Source organism: Orcinus orca, chromosome 10 (genome assembly GCF_937001465.1).
Source record: "Orcinus orca chromosome 10, mOrcOrc1.1, whole genome shotgun sequence".
Classification (NCBI taxonomy): domain Eukaryota; kingdom Metazoa; phylum Chordata; class Mammalia; order Artiodactyla; family Delphinidae; genus Orcinus; species Orcinus orca.
The window spans coordinates 51,301,842-51,315,771 of record NC_064568.1 but is presented as its reverse complement, the minus strand read 5'-3'; the positions used below and the strand labels follow the sequence as shown (position 1 = coordinate 51,315,771).

The window sequence follows — 13,930 nt, the reverse complement described above, 5'->3', positions numbered from 1 at the left end:
ACCTCCTGGGGATGCTGATACACTCTTCCTCCTACCCCAGCCCTCCACCATCCCCACCGTGGCTGAGCGCCCACCCCCACGACCTCCCAGAGCCCATTCCATGGCTAAAATCTCTGTGCTGATACCTGTGAGCCACTGGGAAGGTGCAGACAACTGCCTTTCCAGGATGAGAGAAGGAAATGCAGCCCTAATGCCCATTTCCAAAGTGAATATGATTCAAAGGGCACCTGCTCAAAAGTGCTGGCTCACTGGGTCACCTTCGGAATGGGGTGTCTTATGGACTCTTATGGACTTTTTCAGAATTGTCATGACCTGGAGAAGATGGATCTCGAAGAATGCATCTTGGTGAGTGGACTCCTGACAGCTCTGCAGGGCGCCCCTCAGCCACTGACAGGCGTAACCAGAGATGCCAACTGGCCATTGTCTGGACCCTCCTTGCCCCAGCGTAGGTGTAAGGGCTTGGGAACCTGTGAGGGCCACGGGAGGGGGATGCATAAACTTTGGGCTGTTCTCAGTCATCAGAGTTACAGCCAAGTTCAGGATAGCACCATCTTTTGCCAAACATTAAAAAAACAAAAGGACTCATTTTCACAAAACTTAAGGGAGAAATAAGCTTGCATGTCCAGTGATGAGGTGACTCTACAGAGAAGAATCTCGGGGGACCCTCTTTGTCCCTTTGTCCCTCGGGCTCCCAGCCCAAGTGTGCTTGAGATGAGTTTTTAATTCTCTTTTGCACCTTTTGATTCTTGTATTCAGGAGAAGCAGGATTAGGTATTAAGTTCTGGTGTAGAAGCCACACTGACACCACGTGTTTCTCTCCAGATAACCGACAGCACACTCATCCAGCTCTCCATTCACTGTCCTAAACTGCAAGCCCTGGTGAGTCTGAGCTTTTTGTGACGTTACTTACCTCTTAGGGATGAAAGAACCCCCATACTACAGCAAGAGCCTTCCTTTCCATAGGGTGTCATCATTCTTGGTTTCAAAGGTCTGTGCGTTGGGCTCACTTGGGAGGCAGGGTATCTAAATGTCACTGCTTTCATTTTAGGGTGTGAACCTAATATAGGGACCAGCGTCCTTACTCAAATTCATGTTCATCATGTCGGGTATAGTGAAAGTTAGCACGGTTAAAATGAGGCCATCCTTATATTACATTTCATATCTGCTCAAATATCTATGGGGGGGGAATTAGAATATACTGAAAGATCTAGAATGAGCAATGAAGAGTGTCATTGACACTCTTAGCCATGCAGACGTCGCATGCACGTTTCCCATCCGGCTGCTGGATGTGAAGCAGGGGTGGAGTCCCCATTTGGCTGCCTGCTCCCACCAGATACACTGACTCACTGAATCCCAACACAGCCCTGTGATGTGGGCACCATGGACATCCCTATTTTATCAGTGAGGAAGCTGAGGCTCAGCGCGGTTAAGAAGCTTGTCCAGATTTACACAACTGCCCAAAGGACCCAGATCTCGTGGCTTCCGTGGGGTCTGGTCTTTCCGCTGCCCTGAGATACACGACAGATTTTTAAGCCAGCTCTCTCTATCCCCTTTGAACTTGCTCTGTCAGCAAGGGCTAGGATTTTATAACATCATTAGAGCTCCATTTGGCCTTGAGTTACTCTCCCCACCAGTTTTCCTTATTTCCACATTCCTTCTGGATGCTTCTCCCTCAGGCACAAGTGTGCTGGGCTTTGGACAGCTCTGGGACTTTGAGTTTGGTGTCAGACTTCAGAGATAGTCAGAAACCTACCTGTTTCCAGATTCTCTGCTGAAACTGTTTCCCTCTACACACCTGCAGATAATTTTGTCTTTCTAATGTCTTTACTCCCAAATTAGTTCTGATCTGGTTTTATAATTGATAGAACCAGTTGTCTGATGGGCTTTCTCCACCCCTTGTCCCCGTGTCCCTGAGATGGCCTGCTTCTCAGAGGTGTGGGGAAGGTTAGGAGCCCCGTGCTTTGTTTCCTGTTTTAACCTCCCTCCTCCCTGTTGCCCAAGGGCTCTCTCCCCGACTCGGAGATACCCTGGACTTGGACTCCCACCCCTTGGGCAGTGTCGTCTCTTGTGTGCACGGGACAAGGCCTTCCACCAGCTCCCTAACTCCTGCTTCCTCAGGAGTGCAGGCCCACCTCAGCGACGGGTCAGGAAATGTCTTCCAAATGGTGTTCTCCCCAGCGGGGATTCTGGTGACTGAAATCTTCTCCATCTTCCCCGATATTCATACAAGCTACTTCCAGAAAGGAGACTTAGAGTAAAAGATAAACTATAATAAAACCCAGAAGTCCAAGATAAGAGCCTCAAATGAAAATAAAAAAGAAAAATACCTGGAGGATTATTAGCAGAAAAGCAGGGAAACAGTTGCAGTTGAAATCTAAACTTAGCTTTGGAGATGCCTGGTAGCCCACACAGAAAAGGGAAATGCTGTGGATTAAATCTGATTATATTCATCAAATTCACTCCACAAACACCTCTTGAGGACCATTACACGCCGGGCACTGTTCTAGGCACTGGAGAGTGAAAAGATCATTCATCAGAAGAGACAGACTTTATCGTCACTCAGAAATTGCACAGCAGTGTGTGTCTGGATCCTTGTTAACGGATACTCCAGGGGCTCTCCCTGCTACGGACATGGTAGCAGCGCCTCTGTCAGCCCCCAGGTAGAGCCAAGGGTGAGTGGAAGCTCAGGGTTGTTGGATGTGCGTTTCTGCTGCTGCAGGTCTCACAGCACAGATGCAGAGTCTTGGTGCGGGGCAGCCCGGGTGCGCCTGGGACACGTGCTTAGGAGCAGCCGGTCCCCACCTCCCTGGGGGAGGGCCAGACAGTGCTCTCCATGCTGGAGCCAGGGGTCCACCCCAGGGAGTCCTCCCCCAGCCTGGGGAGCTCAGAGGAGCCAGTGCTATTGGGGCAAAGCTCCATAGATTCAGAATTTTGAAATCTGGTTTTTAGCTTTTACTAAAGATCTGCAAGCAGGAAGAAATGAGGGAAGTGACCACTAGCCCCGAGCCAGGTAACTATCACACCTCATTTGCTAAACTTCAGTTCCCTGGTTCTTCTTTACATGTGAAGGAGGCAAGTGTGCACATACCCCACCCCTTCCAGGAACTGCTCTGTGATCCTCAAGGGAGGAAGGGCCTTGTACTCTTACAAAAACCAAATCTAGAAGGCCATTTTGAAAGGGAAACTCATCATGTTTCTTTGAAAATAAGTCAAATATACAGTTGCAAACAAGGGGAACTCCAGATTCAAAAGAACACAGAGGAGTTCATGAAGTTTGTTCAAAGGAGGTTAAGGATCCTCTTCGTTACTTCAGTTTTTAGTTTGTAGGATGTCATCAGCAGGTTCTATTGATAATTGGGGGGCTGGTTTCCTCTTCTGTACCAGAGCCAGTTTTTTTGACTTTTAAAATATTAATGCAGCTCATTGGTCCTAGAAGCTATCTAAGAATTTTAGCTATTAAAGAATAAAGAATTGCAGCCAATAAAGACTATATTATTTTCTTGATGCCACAGAGTTTTATCTTTCACCCTGATTTATCACAGCCTTTACCAGTGAGATTTGTACCTTCATGTTTTCTTGTTACTAATTAGTGCCCTTTTCAGCTTAACAAAGTCCCTTTAACATTTCTTGTAAGGCAGGTTTAGTGATGATGAACTAGTTTAGCTTTAGCTTGTCTGGAAAACTCTCTCCTTCCGTTCTTTTTTTGTGGCCACGCTGTGTGGCTTGCAGTATCTTAGCTCCCCAACCAGGGACTGAACCTGGGCCCCAGCAGTGAAAGCGCTGAGTCCTAACCACTGGACCGCCAGGGAATTCCTATCTCTCCTTCAGTTCTGAATAACTTTGTTGGGTTTAGTATTCTTGGTTGGAATTTTTTTTCATTTCTGTCAGCACTCTGAATATATTGTGCCCCTCCATTCTGGCCTGCAAAGTTTCTACTGAAAAGCCTGCTGATAGTCTTACGGGGAGTTCCCTTGTATATAACAAGTTGTTTTTCTCTTGCTGCTCTTAAGATTCTTTAATTTTTGACATTTTAATTGTAATGTGTTTTGGCGTGGGTCTCATCTTATTTGGAATTCTCTGGGCTTCCTGAATCTGGATGTGTTTCCTCCCCCAGCCTAGAGAAGTTTTCAGCCATTATTTTCTCCATTAGCTTTTCTGCCTCTTTCTCTCTCTTCTTCTGTTACCCTCATAATGAGAACATTAGTCCACTTGATATTGTCCCATAAGTCTGTTAGGGTATCTTCTTTACTTTTTTTCATTCTTTTTCTCTTTGCTGCTCTGATTGGGTGATTTTCACTGCCATGTCTTCAAGTCACTGATCCTTTTATCTGCTTCATCTAGTCTGTTCTTGAAACCTTCTACTTTATTTTTCAGTTCAGTTGTATTCTTCAGCTCCATGACCTCTGTTTGGTTCTTTTCCCAGATAAGGGCGTAAACTCCTGTCTGGGGGGATACTGACCAGGGAGAGTGCAGAGATGGCATGTACCAGCACCTACCTTTGCTGAGAGCACATCTGTAGGCCTCTAGATGTGTACCAGACCTGAAGCCCGCCCTGTAAGCTCCAGGACAAGCAAATAGGCCTCTTTCCCAGAAAGGCTGGGGGTGTGTTTCAGCCTGCTGTCTGTAAAGTGCCCTGGGGGTGGTAGCCTGCCAAGAACTCTTTCATGTTAAAGTCCCATGGGACCCAGGAATACAAGCCTTCTTTGGCCATCAGGGCCAGGTGAGCAAGGAGCATCCCATGGGCACCTTATACAAAGACTGGGGCACCAGAAATAGAAACCAGGTCACCAGGCAGATGTAAAAGCTCCCTCTGGGAGATCCTGGTGCTCTGGAGCACGGCAGAGGGGAGAGCAAGGACAGCATCAGCCTCCAGGGTCTCTAGGAAGGATTACAGTCAGCCCTTGGATGTGTGTTTAATTAGAAACTTGTGCCCCTGGCTGTAGCTGTGAGGACAAGCTCCTAGTCCTCCTTCCGAGAAAGACGACTCCTGGGTGTTTTCTCTTGCTGATCCCGGGACGTGGGAGCCACGTAACAATCTCTCCATTGGTTACAGTCCCGTGGGACCCCGCAGGCCAGGAGATGGACGTGTCCCCTGGCAACAGCTGCAAAAACGGGGGCACCAGACACACGTGAAACTCTCCCCCTGAGAGAAACATAGAGACAGAGAATGAGGATGGCACCCTGGTGCAAGGCAGAGGCAGGGCCGGGAGAGGATGCGAAATAGTGCTCACCGGGAAGGAAGAAGCCCAGAATTTAAAAAAGAAAATGTCATCCAGTGGCTGGAGCTCGGCAGAGGGAATGTGCAAAGATGGCCCCCGCCCATCCCTAGGCCCTGGGGGCACCCCAGCAGGCCCCCCAATGTGTCACCTAGCAGGCGAGCCTCCCACACCCGGGCTGGGCTCCCCTCCATCATCTGGGCCCTGGGGGTGGGGAGGGCCCGGGTGTGAAAGTCCTTTGAATTCCTCCTCACATTGCTGTGGTCTCTGGGTCTCTCGGAGGTCAGCGGGTTGGTTTTTCCAGCTAGACGTTCAGGTGCCTAATGTGGGGTTAAACCGTTCTAAACCGTTCGCTCCTCAGTGAGAAGCTCCAGGTTATGAGTTCCCTCCTGCCCGGGGGTCTCCGCGCTTGGGGCCGGGGTTCATGACAGACTGGCCCAGCCTCTCCTTCCGCTTCCAAGTGGGCCTTCTCTCATCTGCCCAACGTGGAGAGTCGTTCAGCCAGTTTTTATGTTTTTTTCTGGAGGAAGCTGTTCCCTGTGTAGCTGTAGATTCGCTGTTTGCGGGAAGAGGTGAGTTCAGGATCCTCACGGCGCAGACCGCCCTCTGCAGTGTCGGTTCCCATCTTTACCTGGCGGGAAGGTGAGAGAAGCCGCTGCCCATGGGCCCACAGCTTTGTGCTCCATCCTCCCGCTGCTCAGTGGTTCCCAGGGACGCTGCCTGGGCCGGCTTCCCTGCTTTTTCTGGGCCGTGAGCCTTGGAATGAGAAGGTCCAGCAAACATCTGTGCTTCCCCTCATTCCAGAGCCTGTCCCACTGTGAGCTCATCACGGATGATGGGATCCTGCACCTGAGCAACAGCCCTTGCGGCCACGAGAGGCTGCGGGTGCTGGAACTGGACAACTGCCTCCTCATCACTGACGTGGCCCTGGAGCACCTGGAGAACTGTCGTGGCCTGGAGCGCCTCGAGCTGTACGACTGCCAGCAGGTCACCCGCGCGGGCATCAAGCGGATGCGGGTAAGTGTCGGGCAGCAGCCACACCTGGCAGTTTCTCAGCAAATGACAAATACACCAAGAATCAACATCCATTTTCTACATTCTGTCCTGGGCCAATAGTTACGCAAACTATCCTCTTAGACTTCTTCTAAATTTCCTCATTAGACCCCACCCTGGAAAGAGTCGACTTCTAGAATGGGTCTGGGTGGAGGTTCCATGTGGTCTGTTGATTAGCAAACTTACTAGAAGGAAAGGGACTTAAGGCCGTTATCAGTAGGCTTGATCTTTGCTAATTTCTACGTATAAAGTGTCTTAATAACTGTGGCGTTCTTTCCGCATGTAGTTCACCTCCGTCGTTCTTGAATACGCTTTAAGTTTAGGCAACTTTGCACTTAGACCCCTAAGCAGCCCCAGGTGCTACAGCTGTTACAGCTCTACTTGGTTTGCACACAGGGACAACGACCACCCCTTTGTCTTTAAAAGGTGCTGTTTGGGGAGACGTGCATGTCGACAGGAGCAGCGTTAGCGCACACCAGAAATTCTATTGGGACTATCTGCCTAATGGTAGAGTGAACTAGATTCTATAGGAGAACTGTGGGCTTTTCTAGGATTATGCGTGCAATCCCCAAACTATCTTATGACTACACTTTTCCTTTCTACTTTCAGGCCCAGCTCCCTCATGTCAAAGTCCATGCCTACTTTGCTCCTGTCACCCCGCCGACAGCAGTGGGAGGAAGTGGACAGAGGCTATGCAGGTGCTGTGTCATCCTCTGACAGCAGCTGCCCAGCCCAGGGCTTCACGAGGTGTCCCTTCCTCCCGAGGACCCGAGTCTTTCTGACGTAGTCCACCATCATCCAAATCTGTTGATTCTCCATTGGGAAAGGCATTTACAGGTAAAAGACTTCTGCAGGGACTGCAGTAACTCTCGTGATAGTTTTTACCTTTATTCTGCTGTGATGCAATCAATTCGAAGCCTTGTGTCAATTACCACAGGGCAAGAGTGGTCATAGTGCAGCCAGGACCACGCAGGAGCCCTGGATCTCTAGAGGTGGGTGCCTCCCTCGGTACAGGACTCCTGCCCTTGGCTTTGTCAGCATTCCTCGAACAGACCATTAGTGTTAGCACAAATTGAGCAGAAAAATAAGCTGTTGATTTTCTACCTGATACTTCAGCCAGTGGCCTACTTTTATTCACAACGATTCCATTTTGATTAGCAGGACTTTTCCACTTTGAAGATTAAATAGCAACTTTATCAAAGTGACTATACTGCAAATTCATAATGCCTGACAGTTTTCTATGTAGCGACTTACGTGGAAGGCAAGTTAATAGGTTTCCATGAGACACCAAAGAATGAGGACTCTAAACAGGGTGAAGCAAGGTCTTCACCTTTCTGTTTCTGTCAACTTGTCATATATCCTTTTGGGGACCAAAAACTAAACAAAAGCAACTCAGTTTGTGTTGCCTGATTGGAAATCATAAGCTCTGGCGTAGGCTGTGGCACATAATGTGTTGTTGTTATAGAAAAGCTGATCATGTCATGTCTCACAAACTTTGGGGGACCTTAAAGAAACAGAATTAAGGCTCAAGTTATCTATAATATAATCAATTAAAAATAATGGATGCATGTAGAATGGGTGTGATTTTTTTCCAAGTTTATTTTAAAATCTTAGAAATCAAGTTACACCAGGACTATTCAAAAATTTTACACACTTAAAACTAAAATCAGTAAAGTGTTGGCACCTTTGAGACTTATATAAAAATGAATAAACCACTGCAATGCTTAAGCCAGAGGGTTTTATTGCTATTATCTCATGGCAGACAAATCTGAGCAAATCCATCTTCCAAATTCAGGCGTTCCTAATGTTACCTGAAATCTGATAAGATGATCTGGTTTCTGCTCTGTGCTGTCCACATTTGTGACCTTTACTGCATCTCTGTGTTAATGGTAGCCAACCCTTCTTAGTAACCACGCCCCAAACTGAAGAGCCCAGAGCTCACGAGAATCTGAGGGAAACAGCAAAAACGAGAAATTTCCCCATGACGAGCAATACTTCTAATTGGGTTACGGTTCTATTAGGTGGAGAGTTTTAGAAGCATTTAGGATACAAGGCCTCAGCTGCATTCTGGGGAGAGAAGGCAAATAGATGGATATACAACTCTATAAATCAATCAACAGGATTATCAGAATAAGCATTAAAGTCCTGATGATTCTGCTGCCTTATTGTGTGTATACCATAGCAGTTATCTAAATATACATTTACACCACTGTGTGGGGGAAAAAATGGCTGTTGCAAGGAAGCTATGAATATAGTTTCTATTTTAAAAATTTAAATGACCATGGGCCTTCTATACATTATCTCTTTTGAGCCCGGACACAACCTCTCACAGCTGCTGGACTCTGGCTGAATGACGTTGGACCACATCTACAAAACAGGAGAACCTCTGTTAAGAAAAATCAGGTTTGCTTCCCCTTTAAGTGTGGCTCAGTCACTGGATAAGCTGTCCTCAGTTTGCATCAGCTTTGAGGAAACAAACTGAAAACACACACTCCCATCAGCTCTTATAACAACATTGGGACTGGTGTGTACTCAGAACATACACAGTGAACTCCTTGATTCTATGACATGAGGTGACACACTGGCAGGAACTTGGATTTTAAATGAGACACACATTTGCAAAACAATCGGAAAACATTTATTATACTGAAATGTGTACATCCTACTATTAAAAAAACAAAGTAGCAAATTTGCTGGTGCCATAATTTAACCTGTTTCACTGGGACAGACTAATGTGCTGCTTGGTGTCATTTCAAGTTTGATGAGCTTTAATTATTTTTACCCCACTTGTAAAACCTGATGAGGAATTCAAAATAGCACACAGCATTAAAAATGACATTTATTGTTCCATAAATCTTGAGACTCAAAAAGGAATGCTAAATAGACAAGCAAAACTCTAAACAATTAATTAAGAGAGAAGCTCACTTCTTTCCCAAGTGACTGGTACAGAAAACATGTGGTCATACAAAAGCAAAGGGAAAATGACGGACAGGAAAGCTCTCCTGCTTTAGGGTCTATACAAGTTGTTATGGATATTTTCAAACCAAAGATGGAATATTTAGAGACATTACTTTTTCATATCAAATAACCCCCTTTATGAATAAAACATAAAATGCCAAAGCTTTCACCCACTGAAGTAGTTTTGTCTTCTGGGAGAGATTTTAAACTCAAAATTACCCATTCTTATTTCTGCCTGAACAAAGATAAGGATCAAATAATACACTCAAAACCAAGACACTGGGTAAACGGACAGAGATGGTATAATTAAAATGGAATCGAAGTTTGAAAAGAAAATTGTGTCTAGTACACCACAGGCCTCAAATGCTTGCTGATGAATTTTGGGAAGGCTTCGGGTGAAGGGAAGAGATAATAATGATTGATTGATTGATAGTAGAAAAAATTGCAAAAACAGTGATTCCCTTTGGAAAGTATACTGGCCAACAAGCATTGGTTTTGTGAAAGAGGCACTCTTTTTATAGAAAAAGAAGCTATTATGTGGTGTATAAAAAAGTCCCTAAATAATCACCAGAATGTTACCCGTGATTGTACTAAAGCTCCATATTAGAGAAATGTGAGGAATTTTGATGGTACAATATAGTGTTTGTGATGTCTAGTGTTCCACAAATAAATTTCAACTCTTGATAATGAAGACCCCTTAACACCAAGTCAGAAACTATCACACTGTTTTCTCCTGCTTAGGTGTATTTCCAATGTTGGGGACAGGTCTTTAAAAAAGTTCAACAACAGTATGGTGCAGGGTGGGGTGGGTGGTCAGAGACAGAGAGAGGGAGGAAAAGGAGAAAGACAACCACATGAGTTTAAAAGGCATTGGGGCTTCAAAAATGAAAACCAAAATGCTAAAAACGGAAGCAGAAGCAAAAAGTTTTTCAATAAATCTGTGACAAAGCAAAAACACAAAAGTCTTTGTACCTATTAGGATTTACACTGATCCTCTCACCAAGGTACTCTTGATAATGCAGTTTGCTTCACGCCCCTCTTCCTGGCTTGGGGCTTCTCCGATCTGGCATGATCATGGCAGATGCGCACCCTTAGACATGATTTTTTCCAAGAAGGCGCCAAGCCTCTCCCCTGACCAGTGATCGGCCCGTATCAGCGCCGGCCTCCCACTCTCCACACGTGGATTTGGCACTGGCCCCGCAGCAGCCAGTGCCCCCCCACCCCGACCCAGGTCAGCATAAGGTCCCGGCAGCAGAAGCTGAACTGGCCCAGAAAGGTAAATGCCCACAGTACGTCTTTACATTCATTTCCAAACCGCATACAGTGTAAAAAGACAGCGAAGGCTGCTTCTAGGGACTGTGTCTACTGGCCTCTGGCAGAGAAGCAGGCGGCCTACCTGCACCGGGGCCCGACGTGCTCACTGTCCCGGGCCAAGGCCGAGGCAGTGAAGCGAAGGAGACGTGCCTCTCATCCAGCTTGTGAGAAGGGTCATCCTGTGTTTTCAATATGAAACATTTCATACGGTAAAATCCAATCCCAAGACTTCTTGGATTCAGTCTTCACACACTTTTAAGCGTAACTTTAACTGGTGCTGAATAGAGTTCAGACTACGTCAAGACGTCACTTCAAAATTATGTGGACGCCACCGCCGTTTTCAGCTGTGGAAAAAAGAAAGGGACGTTAGGCTCAATTTTTTACCAGGCTGGAGAATCAAGACTACGTTGAACACTCCTAGAACTCTACAACCCCCCGCCCCAGTTCAGAGGGTACCTTTAAATATTCTAGAGGAAAACAAGCTAACTTGCTCCAGTCCCTCTTGCCTACGGCAGCATCACATGCACATTCCCTTGGCCCGCCCCACCCCCGACCTGAGGGCAAGGCACAGGGCACAGACTATCCAATGAACTGGGTGCTTACATCCACCTTTTCTGGAAATAATTTTTGAACTCCTCAAAAGTAGATCTGAAACATTTTAAAAAAACACATCACTACTTTTGCGCGATGGCCTAGTGTTTCTCGGGAGATGGCGAGAAGCAGCAGTACAGGCGGTCATCAAGGAACAAATGAATTTTTCCATAAGGACCAATGTCTGAAAACAGTACACTGAGCAAGCCGGGGACGTCCTGTGATGCCTGACACCAGAAACCCCACCGCCTTCACAGGACGCAGCCACACGTTCACTGTACGAGCTGCCTCTTTTATAGACAGTGTGAGTAAAACTGCATTGTTTTGAGAACGAAAAATTGAGCCAGAAGGGTGCTAAACTAAGCATGTCTGATGAGAAAAGATAAAGTGGGCCAGTTCACAGACCAAACAGCCCTGCACCGCAGGTTAACTTGGTGGCTTAGGAGACACGTCTGGCACAGGGTGAAGTCCTAACTTCAGCCCCTGCCTTCTAGGTGGGCTGCTCTCTTCCCAGGAAAGGGTGACACGTGACATCATGCTCTTTGAGGTGCAGCTTTAGATCTTAACTCATCAGACTTTCAAAGGTCTCTTCTCATAGTAACTTTACATTTAAAAAACCCCTCCTTTATCCAGCCCTGTAACTGGAACTCTACTGAACCCCGTCTGGGCCCGCTCTTCACATTCTCTCCCTCCATAACCTCAAGAATTTCTACTGCTTTGAGTCACGGCGGACACACTGAAGGCTTCCAGGTTTACACCTCAAGCCCAGGCCTCTCTTGCCAGCCCCAGCCGGCTATGATTTCCACGTCCTAAAACAGAAGCCTTGGCCGCTTCCCCCAAGCCCGCCTACCTCTCCACCGGGACCACCGACCACCGCCTGCCCAGCTGCTCCTGTGAGAGTCACAACCACTCCTCCCTCCAATGTGGAGCCCAGCAGGGCCCTGTCTATCAGCGTCCAAGATCCCGTCACCTCTCATCTAGATGACATCTCCTGCCTCCAGTTTTCCCACCTTCTTATCTGTCTCCACAGAGTTGCGAGTGGAAGAAAAGAAAAATCTATTCACGTTACTCGTCTGTTTAAACAACATCACTGACTTTGCAATGCATTTCAAATAAAATCTAAACTCCCACCACCGCCAGGCATTGCCTACCAGACCCGCCTCCAGCTCTGCTTGTCCTCGCCCTGCACAGCAGCCACGGGCCCTCTCAGGCCTCCAGAGCAGCCACGCTCCTTCCTCTGCACCCGGCCCCGCGCCAGCTGGGGTGCTGCTCCTCGTGTGTTCAGTTCCCCCTCAGGCTCCAGGTCTCAGCGTTCGTGACAGCTCCTCAGAGAAGCCTCCACAGCTGCGTGGCCCCCTCATCCACAAGCAACCCCACTTCCCCATTCATTCATGGCACTTAAATTACCTATTTGTAATCTGTGTGTATCTATGGACCAATTCTGGTTTCCTTTCCCCACTACAGGAGGGGAAGACCTTTCTAGCACCAACGGCATGTGTCTGACATGAGGTGCTCAGTAAAATGTTCGCTAAATGGACTGGGGTTTTTCTCCAGGCATCCAGAAGGACTGATTCCTCTTCCTTACTTGCTAGTTAATTTCCACAATATTTCAGTCACTAGAAATATTTCCTTGATTCCTTTTTCAAACTTCTTAAAATTAGTAAAGCCAGCATTTCCAAAAGTAAATATGCAAGATGACTGCTGATTTCAGGCACACACTATCTTTCATGATTCTCGCATTTCAAGACACACGTACCTTTTACTGTGGAGAATAAAAAACAACTCTCATCTTGAAAGTTCTGAACCATCTAGAAGGATAAAGCAGATGTATAATTAAGATCCAAGTGTCTTTTCTTAACTGAGTAAAAGTAGTAAAAGAAAAATGTCATAATCTATATATAGCTGTACAAGTACAGGACTCAACGGCCAAAATGGTAATTCAAATAGGCAGTGTGAGGTAGCAAGGGCTTACACCTGCTGTACTGGCCAGCTCGGTGCTGACCGTGCTTGCCCATGGGGGCCCGGTGATCTGGTCAGTCACCCTCCAGCCCACGGGGAGGCATTCGCTGCTGGGTTCTGTGATAGTGACTAACAAAAAGTTGCTGCCAAAGTGCTCTTACTTGCTTGTCACTGAACACGGGGCGGCAGTGAACTGCCCTTCTAACCTCACAGCTTTTTAAAATCAGCCATCAAATAGTACACAAAAGGAAAACACATTCAAATGCCTTGCTAAAAAGGGCCAAAGGCTCGCTAACCCAGAGCCCCCCAGCGACCAGTGTCGGAGTTCAAAGAGGGCGGGATCAGAGCTCCGGTTCTCCTTTACCTGTATTCCTTCTACCACCCAGGACACCTAGAACTCTTGGTTATAAATTCTTCCCAATCTTGATTCCCAACTCTGAAAATGATTCTCATGAGTACTTGCCAAAGGAGTCACAGACTTTTTTTCTATAGCACTTCAGTAATACATATAAAAGTAAATATCAGTGTGAAAGGGAAAAGGGCATGCCAGTTACCTGATCGCTAACAAGAATGTGAATACCGGTGGGACCCTGTCTGTAAACCTGGTTAATTTGGTGGAAAGGAATATTAAACACCAACGCAAGTTTTCGAGCAACTTCTGAAGCAACCATTTCTTCTAAGTAGATTGCATGATAAACTGAAATAAAAAATAAGAACAGCATTTTAGCAGTAATCTTTGATCTATTTTCCACCTCATCTATTGGAAGATCACTCCTTTCAAAGTACTAAAGAAATATAAAAATTATAAAGATAAGAATACTTCTCCCCTTACTACCCAT

At 46.7% G+C, this 13,930-nt stretch overlaps 2 protein-coding genes across 9 annotated transcripts in view; one reads left to right on the top strand and one right to left on the bottom strand.

Annotated features, from left to right (window-relative positions):
* Positions 1-13,930, top strand: part of FBXL2 (F-box and leucine rich repeat protein 2) — an 87,118-nt gene that overhangs the window by 71,327 nt on the left and 1,861 nt on the right. For 2 of the 3 annotated variants that reach the window (XM_004279700.3, XM_033405492.2), the window contains 4 exons: positions 301-345; positions 823-879; positions 6,021-6,233; positions 6,879-10,887. In XM_004279700.3, coding sequence (XP_004279748.1) covers positions 301-345; positions 823-879; positions 6,021-6,233; positions 6,879-6,986 — 423 coding nt within the window. In that variant the 3' untranslated portion in view covers positions 6,987-10,887. Of the gene's footprint in view, positions 1-300; positions 346-822; positions 880-6,020; positions 6,234-6,878; positions 10,888-13,930 lie in introns of those variants that run through there. The other variant, XR_004476765.2, reaches the window with a different exon arrangement.
* The window catches only part of UBP1 (upstream binding protein 1), a 70,471-nt gene continuing 65,631 nt past the window's right edge, over positions 9,091-13,930 (bottom strand). For all 6 annotated transcript variants that reach the window (XM_033405485.2, XM_033405486.2, XM_033405487.2 and 3 more), the window contains 3 exons: positions 13,646-13,788; positions 12,889-12,940; positions 9,091-10,885 (listed from right to left, as the gene is read on the bottom strand). In XM_033405485.2, coding sequence (XP_033261376.1) covers positions 10,848-10,885; positions 12,889-12,940; positions 13,646-13,788 — 233 coding nt within the window. In that variant the 3' untranslated portion in view covers positions 9,091-10,847. The remainder of the gene's footprint in view (positions 10,886-12,888; positions 12,941-13,645; positions 13,789-13,930) is intronic.